General features: G+C 35.6%; 1 protein-coding gene across 2 annotated transcripts in view; it reads left to right on the top strand.

Moving 5' to 3' along the window:
* Positions 1 to 15,417, top strand: part of LOC148277612 (uncharacterized) — a 38,187-nt gene that overhangs the window by 15,999 nt on the left and 6,771 nt on the right. Inside the window, exons 2-5 of one of the 2 annotated variants that reach the window (XM_088232660.1) lie at positions 711 to 916; positions 2,689 to 2,846; positions 10,750 to 10,936; positions 13,742 to 13,869. In XM_088232660.1, coding sequence (XP_088088786.1) covers positions 813 to 916; positions 2,689 to 2,846; positions 10,750 to 10,936; positions 13,742 to 13,869 — 577 coding nt within the window. In that variant the 5' untranslated portion in view covers positions 711 to 812. Of the gene's footprint in view, positions 1 to 710; positions 917 to 2,688; positions 2,847 to 10,749; positions 10,937 to 13,741; positions 13,870 to 15,417 lie in introns of those variants that run through there. The other variant, XM_088232661.1, reaches the window with a different exon arrangement.

Below are 15,417 nucleotides of genomic sequence, written 5' to 3'. Positions count from 1 at the left end.
CAGAACAGTGTTTATTTTTTATTTTTTTAAATACAAAGGTATTACAATTTAATACCCACTATATCTAAAGACTTTTCGGTTGGACATATTTTTTTTAAGACATGTTTTTTTTTTTACATTATTATATTTATACTATACATATTTGTTTATTACCGTTTAACAAGCATTTAGAAGATATTTCAGAAACTATAAAGTATTCAGAATATATTTCTTCAGTTCTTTTTTCTTCAATTCAAGATCTTTCATATTAATAATGGTGGTTTATAGGAGATCATTGAACAACCTTGGAACAACGCAATTTAATGTTCGTTCTCCGAAGTAATTTGTTGCTGTATTTATTTACGAGGAAAGCAAAAAACAAACCGACACGAGCGTTGACTTGGAGATTACACACGCGTTGATTTATGACCGCGAAAGCTTTAGTATGTTCATTATTGTTCATTGTGATCGCTCAAATGCTCAGCATGTTTTTAAGCACGTCGATGGTTATTTGTGATTGAGCTACTGAGCATGCGATATCTCTTTTGTCATACACTCTCTTTGCAAATTAACAAATGCGCTCTGTTTTTTTTTTACCATAAAACGTACAGTTGATATTGAATTTAGTTTTGATACATAAATACAGTAGATAAGTTAATAAATAATTAAATTTCAAAGAAATACAAATGAAATCAAACGTAAAATGATAATTATTTTATTGTTTGTTCCAGGTTTTCTCCGACAATGCAAATCGCTAAAGGGCCTCAGAAGTCAATGGGACGAAGCTAATATTTGTCGAAGCCATTATAATTATACCCAGAGTGGAACAAGTCATGAACAACAGGCATTTCAAGATGAACGGTTCACAGGTGTTTCCCGCCCACCCTGACTGCGCCAACAACAATGGCGGAGCGTCCCCGGGAAATAAATTGTCCAGGTTTTTAACATATGTTTTATGTACAATTTATAAAAAAACCATTACGGACTATTGTTCAATGAGATAGATGGTCAAACTAAGCGAAATAAAAAAATATGTATTATTATAATCGCTATGATTTTTTTTAAAGGTTTTTTAAATTTTGAAATTACTCCGCCGGTGACGTCACGAGTTGTCATCGGTGAGTTGTTCTGATATAAGAGTAAGTCGTTTATTGGCAAATAACATCACTACAAATTTTTATAGTCCTTAAAATTTAGCTTGATTAAAATGACAGCTGTCAAACTCATGTCAATAGTGATGGTAAATTACTTATCACTGATCATGTACCGGTCAAATAGATTTTATCAGTTTTGTTCATGCAAACATGAAACTCTGTTTCCGAAAATCGATATAAAAACGCAAAACAAGCCTATTATAGTGTGTTGAATACAATTATTCGTCAAAAAATAAGATTTTTATACATTTTTCGTGAACATTATCAAACGAATTATTTTTTTATTCGATCAAATTACATTGATCAATTTGTCTGTCTTGTAAAGAAAACCCGTTATTTGTGTACGAAAATGAGTATTTTTATTTATTTATCAATTTGTTTATTTTGACGGCTTACGCCTTTGACAAAATATAAAAGAATATTGAAAAACAATTATAAAGAAATAAAACACCTGTACACAGCATAGAAAATATAGATACATGAAATAAAATCAGCAGAAAATAATATTTTATTTATTTTATTTATTTTATTTCTTTCATTTATTTTATTTATTTTATTTATTTTATTTATTTATTTTATTTATTTTATTTATTTTATTTATTTTATTTGTTTTATTTATTTTATTTATTTTATTTATTTTATTTATTTTATTTATTTTATTTATTTTATTTATTTTATTTATTTTATTTATTTTATTTATTTTATTTATTTTATTTATTTTATTCATTTTATTTATTTTATTTATTTTTGCACCACAACAGGCCAGGAGGCCCAATTACAGTGATGAATTACATCACAGAACACCCAATTACAGTGATGAATTACATCACAGAACACCCAGGCTTGAGAAAATACACATTTTAATTTTTGTGTTCTCACCGGGAATCGAACCCGGAACCTTTCGTGTGTGAGTCAAGCGTCTTGACCACTACACCACGGAGGCCGCCTAATGAAATAATAAAGAAAAATTAAATAAGAAATTATAACATAGGTATGCAGCAAATCAACAGCAAAAGAAGTATTTTGTCTCGTCCCACGCTGTCTCACATAAAAATTCACACAATTTAAAAGTTCACGACTGTCAAGAGCATTATTTAATAACTTGAAAAGCAGCACTAAATCTGAAATTTCCCTTCTATCACTAATACATATTAATTTTAACTGATTCATTAAACATTTTTAGTTAAACTCTTCAGTTGAAATGTTTTATTTGAAATTTATAAATCTTTAACACTTGTGTTGGACCTTCTCCACACTGTTTATATGGGTACCATGATGAGCATTTGCATGAACATTTAAAGTATCTTCGCCCGCAACCTATAATTGAACATGTTTAGAAAAAAAAATGTATGCGTATTCTGCTTTTCATACCGAAAACTTAATTTTACTTTGTAGATAAAATTTAAGATAAATGTTAGCTTCCCATTGCAATCGGGGCCCAGGCCATCCGACATTACTTCCCTTTTCTCCATCAGGAAGCGACCATGCTCAGGGCAAATGGAGTATGAATTAGTAAAGTCATGTATGGTTTATTTAGTGTGTATTTTTCCTGTAGGATTCCGCAGCCGCAGACGCGGGCTCCGCCACCCGCGCCCCCGTCCCGAGAGCCCTCCCGCGAGGACATGGGCGGGGGCGCGCACGCGGAGCGCTGGCGGGCGCGCTACCAGGAGGCGGACCGCAAGTTCAAGAGCCTGCTCGTCAAGAGCGAGAAAGGTGAGGTATTTCTAGTTATAACCCGATCCATGACCGCTCTTTGGACCTCTGTCTGCGTCGAGCGAATCGCTGAAGTCCTTAAAATCTAGCTTGATTAGAATGACAGTTGTCAGCAAAAGTGACTACATAACTTTGTAGTGACGTCTAAGGAGTGATTTATATTGACACACGAAAAATCATTCGTATCTGGCATGTTAATTTATTTTTTTAATACAATGCTTGACATATAAATCAAAATAATTATAATATTTGAGTTTGTCCAAATGTTTGTAGACAAAAGACTGGATTTCACCCCCTCAGGAGTCATTAAGATTAACAAATTACAGCAGGGGTGGAGAATACCTTAATACTTCCTTAAGACTTCTATATTCGGCGGCCTCCGTGGTGTAGTGGTCAAGACGCTTGACTCACGCACGGAAGGTTCCGGGTTCGATTCCCGGTGAGAACACAAAAATTTAAAAATGTGATTTTTCTCAAGCCTGGTTGTTCTGTAATGTAATTCACCACTGTAATTGGGCCTCCTGGCCTGTTGTGGTGCAAAAAAAAAGTAAAAAAGTAAGTAAAAGTATATTCCCTTAATTAAGGTATTCTCCATCCCTGTAGTAATTTGTCAAAATAATTATATAAAATCAGCTTTAAAACTAAATAAAACTAAAATTAGCATAATTATTAATGACGTTCTTACAAGGTTACGTCATTTTGCAAACATGTTAGAGATGGACAAATTGATCAACGTAAATCGATCGAATAAAAAATAATTCATTTGTTGTTATTCATGAAAAAAGTACATAATGTCTTATTTTTTAGTAAATAATTGTCTTAAACCCACCATAATATGCTTTGTTTTGCGTTTTTATATCAATTTTCGGAAACAGAGTTTCAGGTTTGCACGAAAAAACTGATAAAATCGTTCTGATCGGTACATGATCAATGAACAGTAATTTCCCATCACTAGTGACATTAGTTTGGCAGCTGTCATTTTAATCAAGCTATATTTTAAGGACTATAGTGTCCTACGGTCCTGTCCGTGCGCGTTCACACGATGACAATTTTGAAGTATGATATTATTTTTTGGGAAAACTCTACTAATGTACAGGTGGTTTTAAATTTTTAAAATATGTATTAGGAAAATAGTAAATACTGACTACTTGGCAACATATGGGCCAATTTTTATTAGATTTTTTTTCTAACAGTGACGGGTTTTTATATAATGGAACTTTGTCTTATTTTTTAATCACGACCAGTAGCTCAATCGTCTATCGTCGTATCGTCCTCGTATCAACGCCCTTTTATGTTTGACTGCGTCTACTCCGCATACATTCATACTTGTAATATGTATATTATACACGCTCGGGTCAATGTTGCAACTGTTACCGATAGCTCTTCACGAAACCAGTTCCAGTACAATAATACTGCAAACTTTCGCCATCCATTCAGCGAGAGACCGACAGAGCTGTTGCCCGTTTTAAAAACATGTGTAATTATTAGTTGCCGATTATCTGCGCCAATTATTCCATATGTGTATGCAAGTTTATGCCCATGTTTGCTCCAATAGGTCAAGAATTGCCGGTTGCCGGTCAAGAAATGCCGGTTTTTTCTCGAGAAAATATTTCGTAATGATTCATTACTTCTAATCAAGATTTTTTTTTATCTCATTTTAACATCAATCACAACATTGATTTTGGAAAAAGGAAATTGGTATCTCATTTTAATGAACCCTTTCTCATCCGAATATAATGCTGGCGAGCTCATACTAATGAATTAAGCCGCAAAATATTTTTCAGTCTACACTCACTTGGAAAGTTGCAAAAATTCTTACCCATTAAAAATGCACCCTTGTACAAGCATTACTACTACCCATTCTAGATTACGCTGATGTTTCCATGACTGATTTAAGCTGTGAGCAACTCGATAAACTTGAACGACTTCAGAATACATGCATAAGGTACATTTTTGGTCTTAGGAAATATGACCACATTTCTGATTATCCTAGGCAACTGAAATGGCTCAAAATTAGACAGCGGAGAGACTATCACTCCCACTCACTTCTGTTCAATGTACTTCATCGTCCTAACGCTCCTATATACCTGCGTGAAAATTTTCAACGCTTATCAGTTCATGGTTTACCTCTTCGTTCTAATTCTCAAGGCACTCTCTTAATAATCTCCTTTCTCTTCCTTAATCTCTCCTCCTTTCCTCTTTCCTCTTTTTTCCTTTTTCCCATTGAATAATAGTTTTGATTTAAGGTCATTTATAAACAAATACGTTTATTTCTATTTTTATAAATCTTTAGCTTTTTAATATTTTTTTTCTATTGAATATGTTCTGTAACTTGAATTATAAAAATAAAACTTTTATTTTATTGGTTGGTTGGAAGAAATTGCCATTTGGCAATAAGCCCGCCAATGTACAAATAACAGGTACAAAAAGTTAAATGAATAAATAAAAAATAAATAAAAAAATATATATATTAAAAAAGAATTAACATTGGATTGTGCGTATTGGCGTTATTTGCATTCGAGATACATAATTAGGAAAAACAAAACTTTACTTGTTTTTTCACGCGTTCTCAGTAGCTCAATCACAAACAACTATCGACGTGCTAATAAGCGACGTAATAACAATTTCTCACCGTGACTATTTATCTTAATCGTGATCACAATGGAACATCCGTAAACACCTAATATTAAATGTCAAAATATTTACATTTTGCGACGTATAATCCTGCTGCGCAATCACGTATTTGAATTTCACCGGTGTAAATATGGAAAATATTTCAAAACTGCTATTTTTATTGAGTTATTTATTATTTATTATGATAGTTATCGCGTTATATTGTGACAATATATCAAACCAGTAGCTCAATCATAAATAAATATCGACGTGCTAATAAGCGACGTGATAACAATTTCTCACCATGGTTGTTTATCGTATTCGCGATCACAATGGAACATCCTTGAACACCTGTCCTAATATTAAATGTCAAAATATTTTCATTTTGCTACGTATAATCCTGCTGCGCCATCACATATTTTAATTTTACCGGTGTAAATATGGAAAATATTCCAAAAGTGCTATTTTTATTTAGTTATTTATTATTTATAATGCTTTTTATTGCATTTGGCTGGCGGTTGGCAAGCCAAAATGTCAAGAAAAGCAGTCGCCATAGTAATTGTAATTAAATTTTCACTCTTTTGTATTAGATTACTCCTTACTATTTTGCAAATGGAATATAGTGTATTATTTTTTTATGGTAAACGTCGATTTTTCGCCAGTGAACTGTATTTATTTACGAGCAATACAAAAAACAAACCGACACGAGCGTTGACTTATGACTGCGATAACTTAAGCATGCTCATTATTGTTCATTGTGATCGCTCAAATGCTTAGCATGTTTTTAATCACGTCGATAGTTATTTGTGATTGAGCTACTGGATTTTATATTTATTTTAAGTATTTTATAAGGTTGATATAAAATATTTATTTAAAGGGGTGTTTTTACACTAGAATATTTCATAGTCTCTGGACTGGTACCTGAAGCGTAAGACTGATCTTTTTTTAAGTATATATTTGGACCCCAGTATTTAGTAGCCTTACGTGCCATGTACAAGGCTAAGGCACTCGGAAAAAATCATTTTTGTTTGTCTTGGAAATGGGATGTTCGATCACTGATTTTGGTTTATTACCTTTATGAGTCCAATCACCATTGTTGCAAAGTTCAAGAACAATGGCGCGTGATAACTACTTTTAACTACAGTGTGGATATCTGTTAAGGATATTCCATCTTTCCTGCATTCTGCTTCAAGATTATGGCGTTGTAAACTGAAAAATGGGCACTGAAATAACAGATGTTCGATACTCTGTGAAGAAATATCATCGCATGGACAATAGTCATCATTCCTTAATTTAAACCTATTTAGGTAACTTCTCATAGCTCCGTGTCCGGTAAAAATTTGTGTCGTTTCGAAAGTACTTTGGTAATGACGACGGAAGTTTGCTGCATCAGCCAGCGTTGGGAAAAACATTTTAGTGATTTTACCTGTAGAAGAAGACCAAGACTGCGAAGACTGATCACCTTACCTTCATGTAACAAAATTGATCGAGATATGCCGCGATTGGTGTACCAAACCAGTGCCCTATGCACCATCGGGTGGGGAAAGGGAATGATGATGAATATTTATAATTACTGCGGCTCTACACGCTGGCCGGTACGCTGGCGCGCGTATTGGCAACGAAATTACTAAACTGCCCACACGTTGGCGAGTCGTTCAGTATCTGTCCGTGAGGCAACAAAAGCGCGCAAAAAATCACGTGCGCCCTCACTTGCGTGGATGGCGCGCAAGCGCATCTACCAGCGCGTGTGTACTGGTGGATTTTTATAAGCTGGCGCGTGCGCTATACTTACACATACGCATTGTGCAGTATCCGTAAATAAGCCCATGGTACGACATCGTACGGCATACGCATTATGAAAATAATCTCTGTGTTTCTCGCGCTCAGACGCGCTTATGAGTGTAACATAGACAACTATTGCTTTATTAGTTGCTAATGATATGGTCATACAATATACACAGGATGTTTCTGCGTTCGTTTGAATTTCGCTGCGATTCTTAATAGTAAAAATATAATAATATGTACGAGTATTAAGTTATGGATTAAAAACACTGGTTTATAAACTTGTAGGTATTTTATGTAGTGATGGCGCTTTCACAAAACTTACACAAAAACATTTTTAATGCATAGAATACTGATTTTAAAAAATCTCGATGTTACTCGTATATACATTGTTATTTTTAATGTTTTTAAAAATCTCTTTTGGATTAGAGCGAAAAAAAACAATTACTTAAGAAAATGTCGTAAATTTACGAGCATTTATTTTTAAACAAGCATGTTTTTCATCTAATATTTTGATCTAATATCATAATAATAATTAAAAGGTGCAATTAAAATACACAGTTCAAATTATATCGAAAAAAATTTTTTACACACTTATTGATAAACAATAAATCTTGTTATTTTTATACTTAAAACAATCTACAGAAGTTCGCATTCTAGTTCTAGAGTAATTGACAATAGTAAAAACACATTTTTTCGAATTTAAATTGCCCCTTGTTCTTGGAAGGACTATAATTAGTAAAATGTAACATTTTGAAAAATGATTTGAAAAATATAAAATAATGAAACAGAGTATTTTAGTAAATTAATATTACATTTTCTTAACCCATTGTATTTTTTTATATACACAACCCTCTAATCTAACACCGAATTTTAAAAAAAGATAGCATATTTGGTTAAAATTGAATACAACGTTTTTTAAAATCAACTTCCTGTAGATTTTAAATGCGTTAGTGTGAGTTATCTGAACGCGCCAGCTTAAATTAAACTATTAGTAGCTCTGCCAGCCGCAAGCCGCAAATTCTCCCGCGACACGTTTACCAATACGACTTTGCCAACGTACTGGCGAACGTATTGACCAGCGTGAAGGGCCGCCTTAATGATGGCGTGGGCAGAATAGAAACCCTCTTTTTAACACTTAGCCGTCGGGTTTCGTGTTTTGTAATGGCGCAACCATTTCACAAATAATGATGTTTATTTCGTTACAACTGAGAGTGACTCGCGTGGGATTCGATCCCGAACTCCCGAGCGGTGAGCCGAGCGTGGGAAGGGACAATATCGGGCCCGCTATATAACGTTTGTGTAGGGCCAACGTCTTTCGTCTGTTATTCAAATTTATATTATCATTTTCCTCGAGTCACTCAATTAAATGAGCATTATGAAATTCTTAACCATATTCAATTGATCATTCTTCTTTAATTTTTAATTCAATTTTTAAATTATTTCAATTCACATATACAGGGTGTTCTTTAAACCCTGTCACATCCGAAACCACGATGATCAGTATGAGCAAGAAGACATATTGGCGCATAAAAAGATTTTTTTAGAACGACTAAAATCTTTAAAAATAAAATATAGAAAAAAACAAATGGTTGCTTACTTCTGCAGGGGATAAACGAGGAGGGGGGAGAAGGGAGTCTGAACCACACGGCCGCGCCCTCCTCGCTTCTCCCCTGCAGAAGTAAGCAACCATTTGTTTTTTTTCAAATTTTATTTTTAAAAAATCTTCTAAAAATATGATTTTTTTTAAAATATGCTAATATGTCTTCTTGCCTATACTGATCATCGTGGTTTCGGATGTGACAGGGGTTTAAAGAACACCCCGTATACACGGTTTTTCAGGGCCAGACCGCGAAACTTCAGAGGAACATTCCTCATGGTAAGCTTTAAAAAAATGGTTTTTTTTTTTTTTTAAAGTCATTGTATATATTTTTTTAAATTGTGATTTTTAACACTTTGAGCACCAGAAAGAAAGAACCTTCACGGCCTGGCTGGAGACTTCTATGACCAGGGAATCAAAAAGACGGTGACCGGGATGAAAAAGTGCATCGAAGTCAACGGAGACTATGTAGAAAAATAGCTGAAAGTCTAAGCTTTCCAATGATGTATTGCTCGTTGTAAATAAAAATGGTTTTCATTGTGAAAAAAATAAGGAAACTTATTTTACGGACAACCCTCGTATCACGGCGTGTAGATTTTTGCCGTGGTGCGAAACGGGCCAATCATGCGATATCACGCAGTGGGCTCGTGGTTTGCGCGCGCACAGCGGTCCAGTCTCCGTGAATGTGCGGTAGGCGGTAGGCACCATCAGATTGTTGATTTGTGGGGGTAACGGCCCGCCCATCCTCCACTCCCACTAACCACGTGCAGCGGTACTATTTTCGGAACGCACCGTTAGAATTTCAAATGACGAACACGTCTCGTTATTCTGCGTACGTTTGGCGGCGCGGGATGGTATCAACGTATCAACTATCAACAACTGTCAAATTTAATGGCGTCTTATTCTAAAATTAACCTTTCCGCATCACATACCGCAAATATTTTGGGTTTTTAACCCTTCGTTCCGATCGTATCATCGGTCGTCACTGATACACGTCGGCGGCTTCCGTGGCGTAGTGGTTAAGACGCTTTCGGTTCCGGGCTCAATTCCCGGTGAGAGCACAAAAATCAATATAATTCGGGTGTTCTGTGCTGTTATTCACCACTGTAATTGGGCCATTTCGCAGTTTAGTTTTAAATAATTAAAATCATGCCTAAAATATATTTACCAAACCCACTTTCATTAAAAATAATTTCGGCTATTTTTAGGTTATGTTCAGACAATTTTTTAAATTATTTTTTTGTTTTTTTTTACAATATACTTGAGAGGTAAAACAAAAATTATCCTTTTTTTTATACTTAATTTGATGTAATTACATAGCAATAAAATACATATTAACAGTAATAATAGTAAACAAAAAATCCCACAAAGGCATGCCCTGTTCGTGGGTATACAAGAAATGTTTATGAATTTTTGCTCCTATAATAAATAGACAGTTATAATATTTTTGTGTTATATAAGAAAGAAAAAAGAAAATATTCTGCAAAAGATTATAAGGTATTTTTTTTTATAGTAATTAAAAAAGGAAATAAAAAATATAAAAAAAACATAAAAATATTCCTCATTATTAACGGGCAGCAAAATATAACATAGAAAAAAGAGTAAATAATATATTAAGTTTGAATCCAGGATTTGCGTGTTTTTTAAAAGAAGGAAAATTTTGAAAGTTTGGGATCAATGAAATATCTGTAAAATTTTTTTTTTAAATTAATCAATGTATGTAAATATTTAATGACAATCCATTAGGGCTTTTGTAAAGTCGGTGGCAAGGCTTTACCACAATTTAAATCAATATTTTATCCTGACCTTGCCAGGAATCCTCTTCTCAAAAAAGTCTAAAGTCCACTTAATGTACTGTGTATAAAAATCTGTAAATCCTTTGATTATTTTATTGGTATTTCTTCCCAGGTCAACGAGCCCAGAATGAGTTGGAGCGCCGCCTACAGCTGGTGGAGGAACGCAACGCCGGACTGGAGAGCGCTCTCACAGAGAAGGAAGCCAAGCTCGCTAAACTCAGCGCCGTCTCCGAGAGGGTCTACACGGAGTACGGCCAGCTCAGGATACAGTATGACGTGGAGACGCAGGCCATGCACAAGTGAGTAAACTCAAAAATTCATATTCCGACCCGTAAGTTGAGAAACAATGAACTGCTGTTCTTCGATCAGCTTAGAACAAACTATTGCCTGAGTATTTTGTGTTTACCGATGTCTCGTTTTTGTCGTATTGTAAACTCAAGATAAGATCTGGACGTTTTTTGGTTGAAGTCAATCACAAATGAAACGAGCACTTAATAAATAGTCCAGATCCTTTTCTGTTTTGTCTCTTATATTTGTTATTTCGACTTTATAAAAAAATGTATCTGGTGGGGGATCAAAGTCCATTGGTCGATCATCGACACAAGAAGCCTCTCAGCATTTTTTTATTGGATCTTAATAAGTGGAGGGGTCAGTGCTATACAAGCTCCTGACGTCACTGCGACCTGTGAAGATCTATTGTGACAAGTCCCCGTGAATAGTTCTCGCCCTCCAAGCCCAGGTCTATAAAGAGCCTAGCTACTGCGGGGAAGGCGAGAGTTCTCATTTTGCTAAATCTCCCCCTCGTAGGGGGCGAGCTCTTTAACATCCTCAGGTTTCACCAGCGGTGCCTCGAGGACGAGGCTTCTTTTATGATGTAAAGCATTACATTCATATATAATGTGTATAGGTGTTTCCTCATCAGCACTGCAGAACCTACATCCAGAAGTTTCGGAAAAGTTCATTCTAGCAAGATGTTTGTTTAATCTGCAGTACCCTGGGCGGGCTCTGGTGATAACCCTCAATTGATTTCGGCTGAGCCTTATTAGGTCAAATGCGAATCTTTGCGAGTACCCTTTTATCTGTTCCTTCGTATGGTGCACTGCAATTGGAGTACCAATGCCCCTGGGTGCAGATTAGGAAATGATGACGATCTTCTATATTGTGCGAAACACTATTTAACACATGTTTGAATATATGTAATTACATAATGTAATGATAATATTGTTCATATTATAAATAGCATTCACTTGCCACCTGTGGAAACAATGGCATTTGATTTATTTATCCACAATTAAACTCGACAAGATTTGTGAATATTAAATATTTAAGTTAATTTAATATATGTCATTCTTAAGTATTTATTTTACTAAACAATATTATAAATTGTGTTCAGAAGACATTAGAAATGAAATTGAGGTTAATTAAAATACTGTGCGGGTATAGTACATACAGAAGCAAAAAATCACCTCTGAGTCTGCCTAACTTCAGCTCTGATATATATTTGTTTCCCAGTGGTGTTCCACCAAATGAGCAATTATGCCGTTCTCCGATCTTCTATTTTGATTCATATCTTCCAAAGTCTTCCTGTTGGTTGGTGTTTTTGTCCCTTAATCTTCCTTGGTAGAGTAATTTGCAAAACGCACATATATTTGGCACACTGATAGAGTCCTGGTGAACTTTCTAAACATTTTATTTTTATCATAAATATCACAATCAACTCACGGTGGTCCACTGAAAGAAATAGGCCTCCCACTGTCTCCTCCACTCCTCCCAGTTCTGCGCTGTCCTCATCCACTCTCTTCTGGCAAACTCCCTACACCGACCACCGCATCTCATATTTCTGTCTGCACTTGAGAATGATACGGCCTGCCCATTTCCACTTCCCAGCCAATCTCCAAACCAAATCGTTTTGCCTGTGGATCCAATAGTTTCTCTCTCTGTCTCTTAAATGCTATTCCAAGCATAATGCATTCCACACTTCTCTTCTCAACTTGCAACTTATGAGAAAACTACTTGTTGAGTCAGTAAAGGCAAGGTACATCAGTTAAATAGTCTTTAGGGAGTTTGGAATGTAGCTTTGAAATGTGGAATTTAGTTAACTAAATGCCCCCCAAGCCAGACCTATCCTTCTTTCTTCTTCACTGGTTTGGTTATCCCTGCCGGCAGTGATTTTATGACCCGAGAATATGTAATGGCCAATTTTATCCACGATCTGCCATCTGATTTTACTCAACTTCTTCTTGTGCTCTGTCAGGTATCCCCGACGTTGGCAATCACTGCCCGGAATATTACGCGGCCAGGTCATCTGTCTTCTTCCAGCCCCTCGGCGACCCTCAATCTTGCCCTTCAAAATCAAATGTAGCAAGTAGTACTTTTCTCCACGAATCATATGCCCAAGATATGTTTTTTTTGTTTATATGGCCGTTAAAGGTTCTCTGTTTGTTCTACCTCAACTTAAAACTTCTAAGTTCGTTATCGGATCTGTCTAAAGCTAGGGTTTCCTAGGACAGCGGTGCCCGTATCTTAACGGCCATAGTGAATGGTGATGCGATGGACAGCCGTCGTAACGGTGGCTAAAAAGTGGTTTCCTAGTTAAACGGTGTTGATAACACCGTTAAAAAATAAAGCCACTCTCTAGTCATCATTACGACGGCTGTCCACCACATTACCATTCACTACGGCCGTTAAGATACGGGCACCGCTGTCCTAGGAAACCCTAGCTTAAGCATTCTGCGATGATATGGCTTAACTATTTATATTTTTTTCCTTAACAAGTCATTTTATATCGGGTTGTGGTCCCGTGGCTAGTGTCTTGGACTCACGGACCAAAGGTCCGTGGTTCGAATCCCACTCTACCCCAACTTGATTCCATTTTCTAATAGTGAGTTATTTACAACTCGTTGGAAATGGCCCTGAAAATTAAATATTTGGGTAAATCATAAGAACGCAAATATTTCTTTTTCCTTTAAAAAAAAAAAAAAATTGAAAAAATTGAGGGAATAGGGAGCGTGCAATCAATAGACGTATCCTTCCCCTGCTCCCGTTTCCCAAGTATCATCTTTTTGTTTGTTTTTTTGGGCATACTATGAATTATCTTTTTTTAGGGCAATGCAAAGTGCGGGACAGTGGTACCAACAGAACAGGCGACTAAAGAGGCGATCGGCAGCCCTGTTACAAAGGTTACCCCCCCAGGCTCTACAGGACTTGGAAACACAAGATGCGACTGATGCTGGTGAGCACTTCAAAATACGCATATTTTTTTAAAATATGTATCTTTTGTTCTACTCATATTTTACTGTTCTGTTGATCACTAGCAGTAGATGCGTGTAAATTCAATGCTTCTAAATAAACATGTTTTTAAAGAACTTATGCTATTAAAAAAATTGTTATCAGAGTTTCTAATCTATTTTCTATATAAAGAACATGACTAAGAACTCGTAATGTTAGTGGTATGTAAATGTAGGGAACATATAATTGTGAAGGAAATATGAGATTTCTTGGATAGCCATAAAGTAATCATTTAAGAACAACGTGGATTCATGCCGAGAAGGTCCACAACAACAAATCTTTTATCCTGCTTAAATAAGTGGATTAAATTTTGAGAAAGCCTTTGACCGTGTTCCAATAAACAGACTGATACTAAAACTTGAACACTGTAGAATTCGAGGCACATTATTCTCACGGATCATTTCCTTTCTCAACAACCATCAGGCTCACGTGAAGTAGTGAGCGGTGTCTCACAAGGATCTGTCCTGGGACCGTCACTTTTCATTCTGTATATAAACGATTTGGGTCTATTTATTGAATCAGAAATAAGCATTTTTGCTGATTCTGAGAAATTACAGAATGACTGATCCACAATTGGTCTAAAAAATTGTTGTTTACCCTAAATACTAAGAAATGTACAGTTTTACCTATTTCCAACAAAAATCCTAAAATTCAGTATTACCCGGATGACACATTTACCGTAATTAATGAACAAAAAGATTTGGGTGTATTGATTATAAAGAATTTGAAATGGCGTGACCATAACACAACAATAGCTAAGAGAGGAAACACCCTGACATTCCTGATTAGAAAAACCTTTATTGAAACTACTCCTGATCTCATGCTACAGATTTATGAAGCTTTTATAAGGCCCGAAATTGAATACGCTTTCCAAGTATGGAATCTATATTTCAGAAAGGCTGGAATCAACCACATGCAATACCACATGCTTTGTGTAGACTTCCATATGAGGAAAGGCTTCGGAGACTCGGAGAAGAGCAAGAAGCGACCTTATTAATAATAATAATATTTGGCTGATTTATAAAGCGCCATTTTTGTGAAAATTCACCTCAAGGGCGCTTTACAATTGTATGCTTAAACTTACATTCTTACTAAGCTAAGATGACATATTGTATTTTTTTATTTAAAATTGAGGGTATGATAAACTAAAGAAGTGAGATTTTAGTTGGGATCTGAAAGTTTGAAGGCAATCGGTTCCAGGCAGAGGGGCCGGCTACGGCAAAAGCACAATCTCCGAATCTAGTGTTTGGGGAGCGCCGGATTTTGACAAGTTCTCCTCTGCCGCGACCTTATCGAAATTTGTAAAATGCTGCTGGGTTATACATAATGTGCAAACTTGACGAAATTTTCACGTTTGGCGGGAATACACAACTGAGAGGACATTCGATGAAATTAGAGAAGCCAAAGTTCAACTTTGATCCAACTAAATATTTTATCAATGTCAGATCTGTGGATGCGTACAATGTTCTGCCTAGAGACAAAGTTATGAATT

Source organism: Micrasema longulum, unplaced genomic scaffold, assembly GCF_059751315.1.
Source record: "Micrasema longulum isolate JH-2025_06_02 unplaced genomic scaffold, ASM5975131v1 h1tg001007l, whole genome shotgun sequence".
Classification (NCBI taxonomy): domain Eukaryota; kingdom Metazoa; phylum Arthropoda; class Insecta; order Trichoptera; family Brachycentridae; genus Micrasema; species Micrasema longulum.
The sequence above is the reverse complement of the archived record's forward strand: the minus strand, read 5'-3'. Positions and strand labels throughout refer to the sequence as shown.